General features: G+C 36.9%; 1 protein-coding gene across 1 annotated transcript in view; it reads left to right on the forward strand.

The window, feature by feature from the left end:
• Positions 1-18926, forward strand: part of FREM1 (FRAS1 related extracellular matrix 1) — a 178230-nt gene that overhangs the window by 99522 nt on the left and 59782 nt on the right. Inside the window, exons 18-22 of the mRNA XM_089913219.1 lie at positions 1596-1792; positions 5258-5480; positions 10062-10206; positions 14960-15101; positions 17673-17868. Coding sequence (XP_089769345.1) covers positions 1596-1792; positions 5258-5480; positions 10062-10206; positions 14960-15101; positions 17673-17868 — 903 coding nt within the window. The remainder of the gene's footprint in view (positions 1-1595; positions 1793-5257; positions 5481-10061; positions 10207-14959; positions 15102-17672; positions 17869-18926) is intronic.

Below are 18926 nucleotides of genomic sequence, written 5' to 3' on the forward strand. Positions count from 1 at the left end.
GAAAAATGGGTAGAGGACTTGAGTAAACATTTTTCTGGAGAAGATGTACAAATGGTGGAACAGGTACATGGAAAGGTGTTCATCATCACTAATCATCAGGGAAATGCCAGTTAAAACCACAATGATATATCATCTCCCACCTGTTTGAATGGCTGTTATCAAAATGGTAAGAGATAACAAATGCTGGCGAGGACGTGGAGAAAAGGGAACTCTGGTGCACCATTAGTTGGGAATGTAAATTGGTACAATCACTATGGAAGTTCCTCAAAAAATTAAAAATAGAACTTCCGTATGATTCAGCAATTCCACTTCTGGGTGTATATCCAAAGAGAATGAAAACAGGATATCAAAGACATATCTGCACTCCCATATTCATTACAGGATTATTCATAACAGCTAACATATGGAAACAACCTAAATGTCCATTGATGGATGAATGGACAAAGAAAATGTGGTGTATATATATATATATATACACACACACACACATACATACATTAGGATATTATTCAGCCATGAAAAAGAAAGAAATGTTGCCATTTGCAACAACATGGATGGACCTCTGAGAGCATTATAGTAAGTGAAATTCATCAGACAGATAAAGACCAATACTGTACGGCCTCACTTATATGTGGAATCTAAAAATATTGAACTCATAGAAACAGAGAGTAGAATAGTGGTTGCCAGGTGCCGAGGGTAAGGGTGAGGAGATGCAGGAGATGCTGGTTGAAGGCTACAAACTTTCAGTTATAAAATGAATAAATTCTGGGTATCTAAGGTATAGCATGATGACTATAATTAACAATACTTATTATACACTTGAAAGTTGCTTTGAGAGTAGAGCTTTGATGTTCTCATCATATCAACAACAGCAAAATAGTAATTATATGAGGTGAATGATATGTTAATTAACCTTATTGTGATAAACACTTTGTGGTATAGAATGTTTCAGATCAACACGTCATACACCTTAAACTCACACAATGATATGTGCATTATATCTCAGTAAAGTTGGAAGAAAGAAAGATTAACTGCATTAAAGTTTATGCAGTTTCTCCTGTGACTCATACACAACACAGAGCATTTTTATCTTTTGATTTAAGGCAATGTCAGAATACCAAAATAACAGGTCAGTTAATTCCATTCCTTCCTGCCGGTTGATATGTAGTCAAGTAGGCAGATGATTGATGGACTCTTGTTTTGCCTTTATATGAAAGAGATGGTTCCTTTCTTGTTCAAGCATGACAAGAACTGCTCACACAGGAACACTGGTTTTAATCAAGGGAAGGAAAGTCTCTCTGACATTCGTTCCAAGTATATAAGGAATGGTCATGAAGTCCCTATAATCCTAGTTAGCAGTTATTGCCCTTCCGTTCTCCATGAAAATTTTAATTGTTCCTTATAATTTATGGATATCTGTTTTTACGTTGATGGTTATAGTGATTATAGCAGCCCCTGAAGCTGATTGTTAGGTCAACTGCTATGACCTCTTATTTCCTCTGCTGAGAAATAGGCTATCGGATTAAGGATTAAGGACCAGTAACTTGGAAAAAAACGTTTTTCTTATTTATGTGCTCCATCTTGGTGTGCTCTAGCTTCGTTTCAGTGGAAAGACATGAAGGCTTTACACATTAACTATGTGCAGTCCAGGCATCTGAGGATGGAACCAACAGCCGACCAGTTCATGGTGTATGTCACTGATGGGAAACGACGCTCCTTGGAGATACCATTTTACATTATAATCAACCCCACAAATGATGAAGCTCCTGATTTTATAGTGCGGAATGTTACTGTAAGAAAGATATCAGAATTTTCAATTTCTCTTTTATCATTTTCTAATTTTTATTTTCACCTAGCCCATTTACATTAGTCTATGTGCACTTAACACTTTAAGTTGATGAGAAGTAGAGAAGGCAGTAACCTGTTATGTAATGCAATCACTTGAAAAGTATTTTTCTAATAATAGTGATGTTGGTAATGATAATAATAATTGCTAACATATAACAATTGTATGGTTACAATTATAGTTGCATATATAGAGAATGTAGTACTTACTAGGTTGTAGGTATTATTCCAAACCCTTTACATGTATTCATATTGAATCCTCGCAATAGGCTTTTAGAGTGATGGCATTATTATTGCCATTTAATAACTGCAAAAAATGAGGCTTAAGAGGTTAAGTTAGTGGCCCAAGATCACAGAGCTTGGAAGTAAGTAGCAAGTAGGGGATTTGCACCCAGGTGCTCTGATTCCACAGAGTGCCCTCTTAACCAGTGCTATAATAGGAAGGGCTCTTAATTCATGAATCACAGGCATCTTTTTTTATACAGCTATTTATAAAGATATATGAAATGAAAAAATACAACTTGGACCATTATTTTTATGCAGTTTGAAAATGTCTTTATATTATATAATAATATTTGTTAGTTTTATTTAAAAATTCAGACATATACTTAAAATGGCCCAGCATATCACTGCTGAGACAACAACTGTTGTCTTAAAAAATAATAATAAATATCTATGGTTAAATAAGTTAGAATGTTGAGAAACATACACAGTGAAATATGAAATTCTCCCTCTTCAACAGCCCCTACCCATAGTCACTCCCCATCAGTTGAGGTTTTAGTAATTAATTTCCACAGAAATAATTTGTGCACATGCCAGTGATATGTGTGTGTGTATATGGTTTTTCTGTATGTTTTTACCTACAAATCAGGGATCATACTATACCCTACTCTCTACTTAAAAAAAGAAACCGTAATTACGTATATTGTAAACATTTTCATATCAGCATATAATCCTTTTTAAACAGTTCTAATGTTTATACAGTTATTTAAAACAGACATGCACATAGCAAATCCTGATTAAATGAATGAGCACAGGCTTTGGAGTAAGAGGGACTTGGTGTAGCTGTTTACTAGTTGTAGGGTCCTGGGTAAGTTATTTCTCTTTGTTTCTGTTTGCTCATCTGCAAAACGTGTATCAAATCTTCGTTTAGGGTAGCCATGACAATCATGATGGCCAGGCACATAGAAAACCCTTAATAAATAGGTGTCATTCATATTAGTCTTGTTATGTGTGTCATCTTTTTTCAGACATTGACCAAAGCACATATTATCTATTTTGAAACCATTATCTTGCCTTATTTTGCACTAAAAATCATCAAACTCTAAATGCAAAAGTCTTTATTTGATTTTAATTTTCTACTGAATCTTAATGGTATATGAAAGCCACCTCAGGATGAGACTTAAGAGCCAGTTCCTGCTTTTCCTCTTCTGTTGGCACATGGATTTCTCCAGAGAGCACTTCAGTAATTATGAGAGAGAGAAAAGAATTACAGATGATTCCTTCTATACCTACCTCTATTGTCTTGTATCTGTCTAGGACTGGGGTTTCTGAAATAATTAGGCCACTGGGAATTTGTCTCTTGCTCTTCTCTGAAAGCAATCGTGCTTTTTTTTTTTCCTGTGCATTCCTTAGAGAAGCTGTTGAAGAGTAACAAATATGGAGCCCCATGTGTTATTGGCAGAGCTGGCTTTAAGCTTCAAGTGATTTTTTAAAATAGTCATATTTATTTTGCCTTCTTGTGAAAAAGTGTATTTATTTTGTAGCTAGCTGGGCTTCCATCAAGTTGTGCTGCAACTTGCAAAGAGAAAATTGCGGTTTTAGTTTAAGTTATTATAATCCATTTCAAAGCTGTCTACTAGTGAGTTTCTGTATTTTATGTCTCTTGATCTAAACCTATTTTTTATAATCTCAATAAACAATTGAATGTGCAAAAAAGAATCCCACATTTTTTCAATAAAATTTCCCAGTCATCTTGTGAATGAATTTAGCATTTTGTAAATAAGAAAGGTTGCCATACAGTGATTCCAGGAGCCCCAAGCTTTATAAAGACAGATAATTAGAACATCTTTTTAAGTTGCTTTATGAAAGTTTTTGGAGAAAAAGGCAAATTATCATCAAAGATGATTCCCTAATTCTATCATTGTATATTAAATTATGATGCCATCTCAGTTTTTAATAAGAAAACCAGCATAATTTTAGCCCAAATATCAGATATTATGGTTCTTTTTTATGCACGTTCAAGGAAGAGTGGTTGCAGAAATGCTGTCTTCAAAGTCCTTAAGAGAGGCTGAAGGGAAAGGCCATTTTCACAAATCTAAACCGTATGTCTTCTTCAAAACTAAAATGTCCACTCAGCCACGAAGACATTCCTGGGCTCCTCCACTCTTTTGCACTTCTTGTTTATCCATATTTAGTAGCACTAGATATTTTCTTCCTTGTGTTATAGTTATTGATGGACAGGCCGTCACATTCTCATCTGACTTTGATTCTTTAGAGTATTCGTATTCCCACAGCATCCAGTGAACTGCAAATGCCCAATAAGCACATGTTAAACTTATACACTCATATTATTTAGATCTTGCTATATTTCACAATAGGAAACAGAAATACTTCTTTGTTCCCTTGCTATGAGAAAAAGAAGATAAAGATGACTAAGCACCGTGTCAGTGGTACTAATGGTAGTGATGGTTTTAAATAACTAGATCCTACATGAAATGAAAAACATTCAGTTCTCTTTATGCTTAAAGGATTATGAAACCTGAAGTGGGGTGCAGGGTCGTTCAGGAAGATTAGAGGTGTGAAGACTGGGAAGAGATGAGGGACCCAGAATTAAAATATATTCTGTCGTGCATCCAGAAGCATCCTCTCAACTGTTGTTGACTGTAATTGAAATATAGAAGGTTTTACTACAATGACAAAAGTTAAAAACACCTAATACCCGCAGTGTGCATAGCAGATATTTGTGCCATTTCTAAAACAGAAACGTAAGAATTATGAAAGCAACAAGGTCCAGGAGATTAAAATAACAGGTTAGGATCTGAAGGCAGGGTCTATACCTGGTGACTTCCAGAAAGCAAGCATCCTTTTGGTTGCTTTTTCCCCCAACCTTTGAATTATGAAATATATATATGAGATTCTATGTATCTCTCCTTTAGTCCTTCATGTAAATAAAGTGCTTTGAAATCTTCAAAAGAAAAATGTGAGAAAGATTAATAGATTTGTTCTTGTCTTCAAAGGTCATGTTGAACCAGCAATTTCTTTTTAGGACTCATTACACACGCATCTCATGGAAAATTTGCATGGGTATCTTAAAATTATATAGGATATGTTAAAATTATTTTTTGAGCAGTTTGCCAAAAGAAAGACAGGTTTTATTTAGCATGCAGCTGACTTTCCTGTTTTTGTTTAGGTGTGTGAGGGTCAGATGAGAGAGCTGGATTCTTCCATCATTAATGCTGTTGACCGGGACATTCCCAAGGACCCCTTGCTGTTCAGCGTCACTCAGAAGCCACGTCATGGCCTCCTCATCAACGGGGTGTTTAGCAAAGACTTGCCTCAGTATAAGCAATCACCCAACCCTGGCCAGAAGCATGAACTTGTTTACAACTTTTCTATGGAACTTCTCAAGAATGGTATATCACGCTTCATTTCACTTTGTTGTTGTTGATTTCATAATTTAACCCAGGAAAGATAATAATAAATCACAGAAAGAGGAAGTGAAGAAATGGCATTCACCTACATTCATTATCCCTCAAGGGTTTTCTCTGGGCTCTGGATTAATGCAGGGCATGAAGCCCCAGCTAGAGATAGTGGGTAATTGAGAAGGAAATAATATGTTTTCCTTCACTTTTCGAGCATCAATAAAAATGGTATTTGTGATTTTTGGTAGTTTACCCCAAGCTTTTTTTTTTTTTTTTTTTTTTTGCGGTACGCGGGCCTCTCACTGTTGCGGCCTCTCCTGTTGCAGAGCACAGGCTCCAGACGCGCAGGCTCAGCGGCCATGGCTCACAGGCCCAGCCGCTCTGCGGCATGTGGGATCTTCCCGGACCGGGGCACGAACCCGTGTCCCCTGCATCAGCAGGCGGACTCTCAACCACTGCACCACCAGGGAAGCCCTACCCCAAGCTTTTAATGTCATAATAAAAAAAATTTCTTTTTAAAACTATTGAGATCGTGGAACTAAATTGAAGAGATTTGTCTGCCCAAACATCCATATTTGAAACAAATATAGAACAAATATAATAACTCATTATTCTCTGAGGAGATAATTTGCCCTTTAAGGAAATGACACATTGGAATAGCAGCCTGAATTATTCTTTCATTACTCTTTCTGAAAAATGGATCTTATTCCATTTAACATATATATATAAATGCTTTTAAATATTTGAGAAAAGTGTGTTGGCTCTAGAATCGCTGCCTACTTGCATTCTCCTTCCTGCCCTGCCTTCATGTATTCTGTTTACCCTGCCTGAGGGGTCCTTTCCTCTCCTTCCCCTGGCCACCCAGTACCAGCCTTCAGAACCAGTTCACTATCGACCTCCCTGTGGAGCCCACCTGCACACTCCAAACTCTTCCTTCTCTGTGTTTGATTTATCTAGCACTTGTTCCACATTTTTTTCTGTCTTTAAATTTTTCCTTTCCCCAACTAGAGCTCTCTGCCCCAAAGTTTATTTTGCAATAGTTGCACAATATCATATCATGTTTGAATTGAAAAAGCTAATTAACATACTTCTCAGTTTTATCAATTGCAAAGAAAGAAATTCCAGAGCTTAAATGATGGTATTACCAAATGAATAACCCTGTGTAGGAAATAATACAATATATTGTTACAATATTTTTTTCAAATTTAAGGCCAAGGAAAAAGAAATAATAAATCAAATTTTACTCTCAGGAAAGTCAGTTTTTTGGGACTTCCCTGGTGGCGCACTAGTTAAGAATCTGCCTGCCAACGCAGGGGACATGGGTTCGATCCCTGGTCTGGGAAGATCCCACATGCCACGGAGCAACTAAGTCCGTGTGCCACAGCTACTGAGCCTGCATGCCACAGCTACTGAAGCCTGTGCACCTAGAGCCTGTGCTCCGCAACAGAGAAGCTACTGCAATGAGAAGCCCATGCACCACAACGAAGAGTAGCCCCTGCTTGCCGCAACTAGAGAAAGCCTGCATGCAGCAATGAAGACCCAATGCAGCCAAAAATAAATAAAATAAAATAAATAAATTTTTTAAAAGTCAGTTTTAAAAAAATAATATTCATTGTTTATTATTAAGTTAAATAAGTATTGTATGCATATTGTGTGAAGTTTGCACTACACGATCATTTTGAAGAAAAAAATTTTTATCTAAATTAATATTTTGGTGACATTCTCAGAGATTAGATTTTCACCTGTATTTTATTTTTGGTTCATTTATGGCTACATTAAAAAAAAAAAACTTTAGTATGTTCTAACCTCTGCCTCCACCAAACATACAGAACTTAAAAACTACCATATTATGTAATCTGTTTTTTTCTTATCAATTATTATAAGCATCTTTTTACCTTTTAAATATTGAGAACATGATTTGTGATAATTACAGTGTTTCATTATATGGACATACTGCAATGTAATTTTATACAACTATCTCCTATTTTTAAATATGCAGATAACTTCATATTTTGATATTATAAGTTACATATCAATAAACATATTTTACATATATTTATGTAACATAAATCTTGGTGCCCATCTCTTAATATTTCTTTTGAATAAATTTTTATAATGAGATTGCTCGGTACAGAAAAGTCAGCATTTATAGTACTTTTCGGGAAAAAGAATGCCATTGCTACCACGTGCCTGGGTATGCCTTTTGTCCTAATCAATAATGGATATTATTTTTAAAAACCTTTGCAAACTTGGTGGTCAATTAATAGTCTCTCATTGTTATCTTGATTTGAAGTTCTTAGATTGAGTGAGATTGAACATATTTTCATGTTTATTGACCAGATATGTATGTTTCATCTTTTGTGAATTTCCCGATAATGTCCATTGCCCATTTTTCCCTCAATTCGTATTGATTAATAAGGGATTGGTAAATACTGATGCTTTGTATTTTTGTCACATTACAATATGTTTTTCCATGTTTTATTTGCCTTTAATTCATGTTTTTAAATACAGAAGTCAAAATTGTAGGTAGTAAAATTTATTGTTATTTTTCTTTATGTATTTTTCTTTTGTTTTTATATTAGGAAGATCTTCTACATCCAGGAATAAAATATTTTCTTCCAAATCTTTTAAAACAGCTTTACTGAGATATAACTCATGGGCCATAATATTCACCAATTTAAAGTGTATAATTCAGTGGGTTTTAGTATATTCATCATCACAGTCGATTTTAGAACATTTTTGTTACCCCCAAAAAGTAATACCATACACATTAGCAGTCACTCTCATCCCTCCCTCCCCAAAACCCCGGGCAACCACTAAACTATTTTTGCCTCTATAGATTTGTCTGTTCTGAACATTTTACATAAGTGAAACCATATAAATGGAATATGTGATCTTTTGTAACTGGTTTGTTTTATTTAGCATAATGTTTTCAACATTCACGCATATTGTAGCATGAGTCAGTACTCCATTCCTTTTTATTGCCAAATAATATTCCATTGTATGGACATACCGCAATTTATTTATCCATTCATCAGTTGATGGACATTAGGGTCACTTTCACTTTTTTGACTATTATGAATGATGCGGTTATAAACATTCATGTACAAGTTTTTTGTATGGGTATATACTATATTTTCATTTCTCTTGGCTATATATCTAGGAGTGGAATTGCTGGGTCATATGTAACTCTATGTTTAACATTATGAGGAACTGCCAAACTGTTTTCCAAAATAGCTGTATCATTTTACATTTCTACCGGCAACATATAAGAATTCCATTTTCTCCACATCCTCACCAACGTTTGTTATTGACTGTCTTTTTAATTATAGCCATCCTAGTGTGTGTGTGTGAAGTACTATCTCATTGTGGTTTTGATTTCCATTTCCCTAATAGCTAGTGGTGTTGAGCATCTTTTCATAGGTTTTTTGGCTATTTATATATCTTCTTATATCTTCTTTGGAAAAATGTCTACACAGATCCTTTGCCCATTTTGTAACTGGGTTGTCTTTTACTGTTGAGTTGTTAGAGTTCTTAATACATTCTGGATACTAGATCCTCCCTTATCAGGTATATGATTTGTAAATATTTTCTCCAGTTCTGTGGGTTGTCATGTTGCTCCCTTGATGGTTTCCTTTGGAGTTCAAATTATCTATGTTTTTGTTGTCGTTTTGTTTTGTCACTTGTGCTTTTGGTGTCTTATCTACAAAACCATTGCCTAACCCAAAGTCACAAATGTTTTCTTTGAACAGTTTTTCTAGCTTAGCTCTTGGTGTTTAGGTCTATGACCCATTTTGAGTTAATTTTTGTATATAGTGTGAAGTAGGGATCCAATTTCATTTTTTTGGCCTATGGATATCTGGTTGTCCCAGCACTATTTATTGAAAGACTACTCTTTCCCCATTGAATGGTCTTGGTGCCCTTGATGAAAATCAGTTGATCAGATATGTATGAGCTCATTTCTGGGCTCTCTTCTATTAGATTCATCTGTATCTACTCTGTGCCAGTACTACCCTATCTTGATTACTGTACTTTGCAGTAAGTTTTGAAAATGGAAAATGTGAGTCCTCCAACTTTGTTTTTTTTTTCCCAAGACTGTTTTAGCTGTTCTGGGTCTCTTGCATTTGCATATAAATGTTACATAGGTTTTTAAAAATAGTTTTATAATTAAGTTTTGATTCATCTAGAGTTTATTTTGGTTGTTGGCTTGAGGTAGGGATCTAACTATGAATTTCCCTATGTAATGAACTAATTTTCTGTTTCATTTAAACACTCTGTCACCATTGTTCTCCTGCAGTTTATTAAATTATATATCCTTTCTCACTGATTGTAAATAAGACCCTTATCAAATACTAACTTATTTAAATAGGAACTTTTATTGAACGAGGAGGGGTGCTCTTACTTCATAAAACAGTTTGGTTTATGCATTTATCAATGCAACCTTATTGTATTGATTAATGAGCTAATGCTAATACCAATGCCTTGGAGGTTAAAACAAATTTTCTGTGACGTGCTTTGAAGTGGTTCGATCATAAAAAAGATTTACTTTCTCTCTTTTTTCCCTTTTTCCAGGAATGAGGTTGATGTATTTGCATGATGACTCAGAGAGCCTTGCTGATGACTTTACAATCCAGTTGTCGGATGGGAAACATAAGATACTTAAAACCATTTCTGTAGAGGTCACCCCAGTTAATGATGAGAAACCAGTGCTGAGCAAGTAAGCTACCTGAAAAGAGTCCCTTTCAAATTCTGTATAAAATTCTGAGGTCTGGAAGACTAGATGCAAATGGAATGTGTGTCCTCAAGAGAGAAACAAGTCTTTGACAGCTCCTGCCTGTTACAACTTGCCCCACCTAGTCAGGCACCTAGAACCTTTGGTGCAAATATTAGTTAATATAACTTCTCCTTAACAATTCTCAAATTAGCCTTTTAAAAATTAATTTTTATTGGAGTATAGTTGCTTTACAATGTTGTGTTTCTGCTGTACAGCAAGGTGAATCAGTTATATGTGTACATACATCCCCCCTTTTTTTGATTTCCTTCCCATTTAGGTCACCACAGAGAATTGGGTAGAGTTCCCTGTGCTATACAGTAGGTTCTCATTAGTTATCTATTTCGTATATAGTAGTGTATATATATCAATCCGAATCCCTCAATTCATCCCACTCCCCCTTCCCTCCTTGATATCCATAAGTTTGTTCTCTACATCTGTGTCTCTATTTCTGCTTTGTAAATAAGTTCATCTGTACCATTTTTCTAGATTCCACATATAAGCAACATTATACGTTATTTGTTTTTCTCTTTCTGGCTTACTTCACTCTGTATGGCAGTTTCTAGGTCTGTCCACATCTCTGCAAGTGGCACTGTTTTGTTTCTTTTTATGGCTGAGTAATATTCCATTGTATATATGTACCACATCTTCTTTATCCATTCCTCTGTTGATGGACACTTAGGTTGCTTCCATGTCCTGGCTATTGTAAATAGTGCTGCAATGACCACTGGGGTGCATGTATGTTTTAAAATTATGGTTTCTCCACCTTTCAGTTACTTGATTTTCCTCTAAAAGTTTTATTTAGTTGTCAATAATTCAAAATAACCAAACATACAATATAGAATGAACAGTGTACTAAATATTTAAACACATGCATGCACACATATCAGAGTGTAATTAATACACAGATTCAATTAAAGTGTGGTAATATTAACTGCAGACAGTCCTCACTGTGGATTTGGTCAAACTTTGAACTAAGAGTGACTGAGGGAAATATATCACTGACACTTCTGTCATCATCTTGGTATTTCATTGTCTTCCAGTCCTCTACTGTGTTCCATAGGGATCAATGCCCCCTTGCCACCTGTTGTCAAAATGATCACTTTTTAAAAATTCTGTACTGATATTACTAATTGCAGACTTTCTCGGTGTCTCCCTCTGTAGCTGATCAGAGTTTGGTCGTAGGGTAGAGTCTTCATCAATTATATTTCTATAGCTCTAGCCATTTCTCTTATTATTGGAAACTGTACAGAACTGTCCAAGGTTAGAACTTGAGGAAGTCCGACTCTTCTCAGGTGCTGGATGGAGAGAATTGTGTGCTTCTTGGTACCTCTTTGACCATTTTAATGGTGTAGCAGTGAGGGGCATTGAGTAGACAGTCCAAGTCTTTATCAGGAAGTGAACAATTTCCTGAAGTGTGTAAGCTCCCAAAGTCTCGTCCACTTTGCAGAAAACAGGACCTTAAACAAATCCCTTCCTTATTCTGCCAATTCTCTTGCTGTTCCCTATGGGCCACCAAGGCCCTTGGAAAGCATTATGGGAAATACTGGAGATAGTTCTTTGGAGGATTGCATCTCAGATATCAGTTTGACAAGGAATATTCAATAGAAATTTCTATTTCCTTATTCTCTAGCTGGAATCTTGGATTGGTAAATCTTGATTTATAAAAATGAAAATATGAAGGATATTGTGGTATTATGAAACCTCCTTTCTGATGACCTCATTTTACCTAAAAAGGAGGGAGAGAGGTGAAAACTGGTGTTTATTAAGTGCTTACTATGTGGCAGTATGTTGGCTCCTTTCACATATAGTTGTTCCTTAAGTCCTCACCAAAACTGTGTGAAGTAGGTATCATTATCCTCACTGAGACAACTGAGACCAGAAAGGTAAAATAACTTAACAAGGCACTCATTCAGTCCTATCTGATTTACTATTTCTTGCTATGTTCTTGCTATTAAACTTCCTGGCATAGCTTCATCTACAGAATCACCAAAGCTCCTCTAACTTTGCCTCGAAATTCCTCCTTCTTCTTTCTTTTCTTTTTTCCTTTTCTTCTTTCCCTTCCATATGTGTCCTTGGGCATATCACCTCTCGCCTTCTCCCAGAACTTGCTCCATTATTTTTTCCCTACTGCATCTTCCATCTCTCTCTTTTCATTCCTTCTGCTAATAAGACACAGGGATATAGTTAGTGGTGAAGGGAGCAGATTCTGGAGCCAGACTGCCTTGGTTCAGCCACTTATCGGTGGTGTGACCTTGAACGTGTTACTTAACCTCTCACTACCTCTCTGTCAACTTCTTTGTAAATGGCGATAATAGCAGTATCCTCTTCATGTGGTTTTTGAAAGGATTAAAGGAATTAAAATATGTAAAGGTACTTCAGAGACTATACCTATTAAGTTCTCAAAAGTGTCAGTTATTAGCATTATTCCAAGCAGGTATTCTCATTCTAAAACTACAACGATGACCCAGTCCCTCATTTATTTCAGTGCCAAACTATTTGGAGGAATAGCTTGTGTTTGCTTCCTCTATTCCTGCCCACTCTCCAACCTCCCTTAAAAGTTACCCTTGGATTTCCCACCATATCTAATGGCTCTTCTCATCTTGCTGGACCTTGCTAGGTCATCTGACACCATTCCTTTGATATTCCTTTTAGATGCTGTGCTTTTGGCTCCTGGGGTTACACCCCCTTAGCCCACCTCTGATTCTAGTTGCAGCTATGATGGAACGTACCCTGCACGCTGTCTGTGCCCCATCTAAGTGCCCGTAGTGCTCTGCTTTTTTGCCTCTGGGCTTTCTCTGAAGTAGCAGTGGCTCATTCAGCCCATGTCCAGGCACAGGGGAGAATACTTTGAGGGCAACCCTCCACCTATGAAAGGTAGTGGAGAAGATAAGTATCCCAGCCTCCTATCCTTCTGAAGCATAACTTGAGGCATATTCTACATGGCTCTTCAAAGGATCCCCAGCAGGACTGAGCCCCATAGCAGTAACTACACCCTTCGTTGCCTTTTCCTCCTTTCCTTCCTCACTCCTCCCTCCCTCTCGCTTGTTCCTGAGGTCACTTCCCAAATAAATTACCTGCACCAAGATCTTTGTCCCTTTCAGGGTAACTCAGACTATGACATACTTTCTTCTCTCTTGGACCCTCTGAAATTTAATTCTGACCCTTTCTTTCTACCAGACTCCTTATCATCTTCATTGTATTGGCTTCCTGTTTTGATTCACCTGTTTCTATATTAAAAGCACCACTGGGGGGACTTCCCTCGTGGTCCAGCGGTTAAGACTCTGTGCTTCCAAAACAAGGGGCCCAGGTTCAATCCCTGGTCAGGGAACTAGATCCCGCATGCCGCAACTAAAGATCCTGCCTGTGGCAACAAAGATCCCGTGTGCCACCACTAAGACCCGGCACAGCCAAATAAATAAATATTAAAAAAAAAAAAAGAGAGAGACCTTTCCACACAGTCATGTGTTTAAAAAAAAAAAAAAAAAAAGCACCACTGGGAATTCCCTGGCGGTCCAGTGGTGAGGACTCCATGCTCTGACTGCCAGGGGCCCGGGTTCGATCCTTGTTTAGGGAATTAAGATCCCACAAGCCATGTGGCGCGACCCAAAAAAAAAAAAAAAATGCCCACTACTAATCTCCATAAGCCCTAAACCATCATTTTAGCCTTCTAAAATGATAGGATTAATATTCTCTAGTAAAGAGGTGGGCAAAAGTCATCTCCTATGGCCAGGGAAGATGTCAGTTATGAGTAGGCAAGAAAAACCTAGTAAAAGAGGTTAGAACTGAGGTGCTTGGGCTATGGCTTGTCAGCAGAGGAGTGGAAGGCTGTTGAGAATGACCAGTTGATGCTACACAAATGTCCTTAATCTAAATCCCAAGGAAACTTCCCAGTTTTTCTCAGAAACAAAGTGTCAAGTTGGACACAGGCCATGTGTGATGACCAAAACCAAGAGCTAGAAACACAGGTGAAAAGAAATCTCTTCTTCTCTTTGGTAGGACCAGGGAAAACAGCCATATTCGCTGTGAAAGCAGCAGCCCTTTATAGGAGACACAAAACCCATAGCAGCAGCATTTATGGTAGAAGCAGCACCTGCTCTCTGTCCCAGCCTTCTCTTCAAGATGCCAGGAGCTGACCGGGCAGCTGTAGCATTTGGAAAAGATGAATTACTGTGAAGAGAACACTAGTTACCCAGAACATCACCAAGGAGAGTAATGTAGAGGGCTACAGATTACCTAAATATCATCAAGTTCATAATGGTCTATCATAAAGGGTACCAGAACACCCGTGAATAAGTCATTTCATTTCTTTAAGTTCCTGTCTGTAAAATTAGAACAATAATACCTAGCCCACTTACTTCATGGTGCTGTTGTTGTATCAGATAAAATTTTGGAAACAAAATCAGTTTATAAAATAAATTTTAACAGAAAATTATAAAGTTCTATACAAGTAGACAGAAGTATGTAATTACCTCGTGCCATACTCATTGTTGCTGACTAATTGTCCTTAGGACTTTCACATGTAAGGTGAAATGAAAGCATATTTTACAAATCTGACTCATCATTTTCAGTACTTTGGATATTGAATATCATTTCTTAATTTTTTAAGTTTGAATGCTGTAATAGTCATCATGAGTGTCCCCTCCTAAGGTGTTGTCTTCTATTTTTTATATCAACCCAGACATCTTCCTTTTTACAGGAAAGCTGAAATTACAGTGAATATGGGTGAAACTCGTATTATTTCTAGTGCAGTTCTCTCAGCCATAGATGAAGACTCCCCCAGGGAGAAGATTTACTACGTATTTGAAAGTCTTCCCCAAAATGGGCAACTTCAGCTTAAGGTTAGTGGCCTTTTTACTTTTATTTTTCAAAATGAATGTAACAGGTATAAATTTTCTAAATGCACAGATTCCTATAACTGAATTTATTCTGTAATAGCCATATTTTGCTCAGAGGTAGAAAATTTAATTTTCCTAGTTTGGGGAGAACTCACACTATTCTAAATTTACTTCCTCAATTCAGGGTAAATTCAACCAAAATTAGGGTTCATCATTGCTCCTTCCCCATTGGGACTGTACCTAAATTGGAGCATAGGGAGTTACTGGGGTAAAGCAAGTTATCTAGTTACTGATAGACTTTATTTTTTAGAGCAGTTGTTATGGGTATCAACAAACTGATTCTAAAGTTTATCTAGAGAGGCAAAATACCCAGAATATCTAACACAATATAGAAGAATGAAATTGAAGGGCTGACACTCCCTGACTTCAAGACTAATATACAACTACAGTAATCCAGACAGTGTTGGTTTGGTACAAGAATAAACAAACAGATCAATAGAACAGAACAGAGAGCCCAGAAATAGACCCACACAAGTGCAGTCAACTGATTTTTGACAAAGCAGCCGAGGTAATGCAATGGAGAAAAGATAGTCTTTTCACAAATGGTGCTCACCAGTCTGATTCAGACTTTGCGTGTGTGATGTCCAAGAATCAACCCAATACAAATTATAGATCAGCCACTTGAGAAGGTCACTTGAGTATTCCATCAAAATGTCTGTTTGAATGGTGGATTAAGGCTAGCAACAGTAACCACCAGCCATCTCCAATGTGATTATTTGACTGAATGCTTAACTTTTAATGTAACGTAGGTACAGCCTGAGAAAAGCAGCAAGGATTCATTCTGTGTAGAACAGCTTGATTGTCTTAGATTGTGGGCACCATAGAGAATCAAAGTGAAGAGCAATCACAGATTTAAATTGAGGTGCAGCTGTGTCCTTATTTCATTTCAAAGAGTAATGAAGCAGAAATGCAGTGACAGCTCACACATTTGGGTGACATGGGAACTGAAGTGTTTTGGTTATGAGAAAATCCAGATGGGTCCATGTTCCCAATATGGCGCCACCGAGTTCTCTCCCAGCTCTCTAGGGCTTTTCCAAGTCTCTCCAAGACCAGGGACCAGGCCTCCTGCACTTTCTCACGCATCCTGGTTTTCTGGTTGACTTTCCTGCGTTTTCCCCACCTTGAGACTGAATCTTATTTTCCTTCTCTTTTGGGGCTTGCAAATGATTTTGTTAAGTCAGAGCTCACACTTGGGAATGCAAGTGGGGAATTAGATGGAGATGACAGAGAGCAAAAGATATCATCTTCTGTATTTACTTTCTGGGAAAAGATTATAAAGAAAAACATTAAATAGAATTGCAGGCTGTTTGGTTTAAAACCTGAAAGAAAATCTGTTTTAAAAAATAAATTTACAAACAGATCTTATGATGCAGACAAAGAATGTGCTTAATTATTATAATATAATTAACTTTCACCCAGTGAGCACTGGGGCAGAACATACCTGTGTGCAAACATCAGATGGGCACAAACATTAAAGAGGAGGGAACTTTATCAAATAGAATGACAAAGGGAAGTGGTAACACAGTGAGGGGAGAGAAGGCATGTGGAATAATGTGACAAAGGAAATTTTTAAAAAATCGTTTAAATTTCTGTTATAGTCTCTTAAACCAGACAGGAAAAGCACAAGATAATATCATATAGTAAAATTTTAAGATGACATTTTGCTTGAATTACTTCAAATGACTTTTATGAGCCCTTCTTAGGGAAAGCTATGCATTTTTAAGAGAAAACAGTAGAATTATTAATGAGACAGATTTATTATTATTATATTTTCTAATAGTCTCAGTTGTCAGCTCTCCCTCAGCATAACGACCTCTTTTAATTGAAAATGCCACAATTTCTGCACTGAGTTCTGTACAGAATATATGCTTAACTAATGCCAGCTTATTATTAGAAGAGCATGATACATAACACATATATGATATTTGCAGTTGTTCTCGTGCTGACTCAGGGTATAAATGTAGGGAGTGATAGGGACTTTGATCATTTTTGGTCTTTTGGAAGCCTAAAACTGTGGACAGTAAATACACCCATTCTATTTATGCTTTATCTACTTCAGATAAGCCCAGTGACAAACCAGTTTGAAATAATAGGTTTTATTAGTTGTACAGTGATAAGAACTAAAAACAAAAAAGGAAACCCCAAATGAGACACATTTAATTTTTAAAGAATCAATTCCAACAGCTCGATTACCCACCTGCTCTCAATAATTGAAATACTTAATCAGCTATGATTGCTTGTGTTAAATACCTTGGAAATAGCACTGCAGTTGAATTGCCACATGACTTTGTCAAAAATCCGTTGGTTAAAGCTCGTTTTTTCCCCAAGGCCTGAAATTGTTTTAATATATTTCTTTAAATGGAAAATATGATGCAGAATGGCAAAAAATTAAATCTAGAGTTTTCCTGAAATATCATTTATATTGGAAGTTTTCAGAGGATATGGAAGATGTCCACTGACACAACGTGGGGGGAAAAAAACCCTGGGCAGCTGACTAATTCTGACACCTTTCAGATAGGGAGGGACTGGGTCCCTCTCCATCCTGGCATGAAATGCACTCAGGAAGAAGTGGATCTGAACTTGCTGAGATACACACACACGGGCGCAATGGATTCCCAGAACCGAGACAGCTTCACCTTCTACCTCTGGGATGGTGACAATAGGTCCCCTGCATTTAATTGTCACATCACCATCAAGGATATGGGAAAAGGTAAAGCATTTCTATCAGGGTTTATTGGAACCAACTTTTACAACCAGAAGTGAGCAGGTGTAAGCCCTTAAAGCTTTTCCCCTCCCTGTCTTCCTCTCTCCCTCCCTCCCTCCTTCCCTCTCTCCCACCCTTTCTCCTTCCCTCCTTTCCTTTCTTCCTTCCATCCTCTATCTTGAAATTCCATCATTTATGATTTGATCCTTTGACTCCTCACTTGCTTTGCCTGTGATCTGTGAGGTTTATGAGGGTAGCCAATTCATTTGTTATTTTCAGTATTTCAAAAAGCCTATTAAAAACCCAGCCTTGCCCACAGGCTGCACAGGCTACTTTAACTGTCAGGGTTTTAAGCTTTAAGTAAAATTTTACCAAATCAATGTGATGACTCTAGTTTTATCTTCAGGGATTGAGTTATTACTTGAAAACAGAGTTTGAAAGGAAAAATATTTTCAATACAACAATAATAAAGGAAATACAAATAAATGTGTCTTAAAATAAAAAAATAATAGGAAGGAATTTTGTTATTGTAAAGGTTGGAGGTTGTTTCTCTGTTCACTTTGGAAGTGCTGACAATACTCTTCAGGGACAAGGGAGAATGCTGTAAGATAATTATCTTCTTGAATTAATTAAAGACCATTTGCATGATAGGACTCAGCAGCACATAAATGGCAGAAGGAAGAGATTGAAAAAAAAATACTGGAAAGGAATCTCGGCAAGGGAGAGTGTAAGCCCTTGATTCCCAACATGTCACTCACTACCCCATACTTTTCCTTAGAGCTTATGTGAGGAGGGTAAAGATCCTGTCTCATTCATCTGTATAGTCCAGGATCTGTATATTCCTAGGACCAAGCATAGTCTTAGATCCTCAGTATGTGCTTGATTGACAGAGTGCTTTCTTTTTTGCCTTGGCTGCCAGGAAGCTCAGAGCTAAATTAAATTGGATGCTTAGGTACAGTAAAAGTCTTACTTCATATGTATGGTAAAATTACAGTTCTGAATTTTTTTAAGACAAATTTTAAGCTAGCTTGATTGATTTTCAGATGTTTATTTTGGGGCTGTAT

This window comes from Delphinapterus leucas, chromosome 6 (genome assembly GCF_059928025.1).
Source record: "Delphinapterus leucas isolate spDelLeu-1000000601 "Yukka" chromosome 6, BTC_Dleu_Yukka2, whole genome shotgun sequence".
NCBI classification, from domain to species: Eukaryota; Metazoa; Chordata; class Mammalia; order Artiodactyla; family Monodontidae; genus Delphinapterus; species Delphinapterus leucas.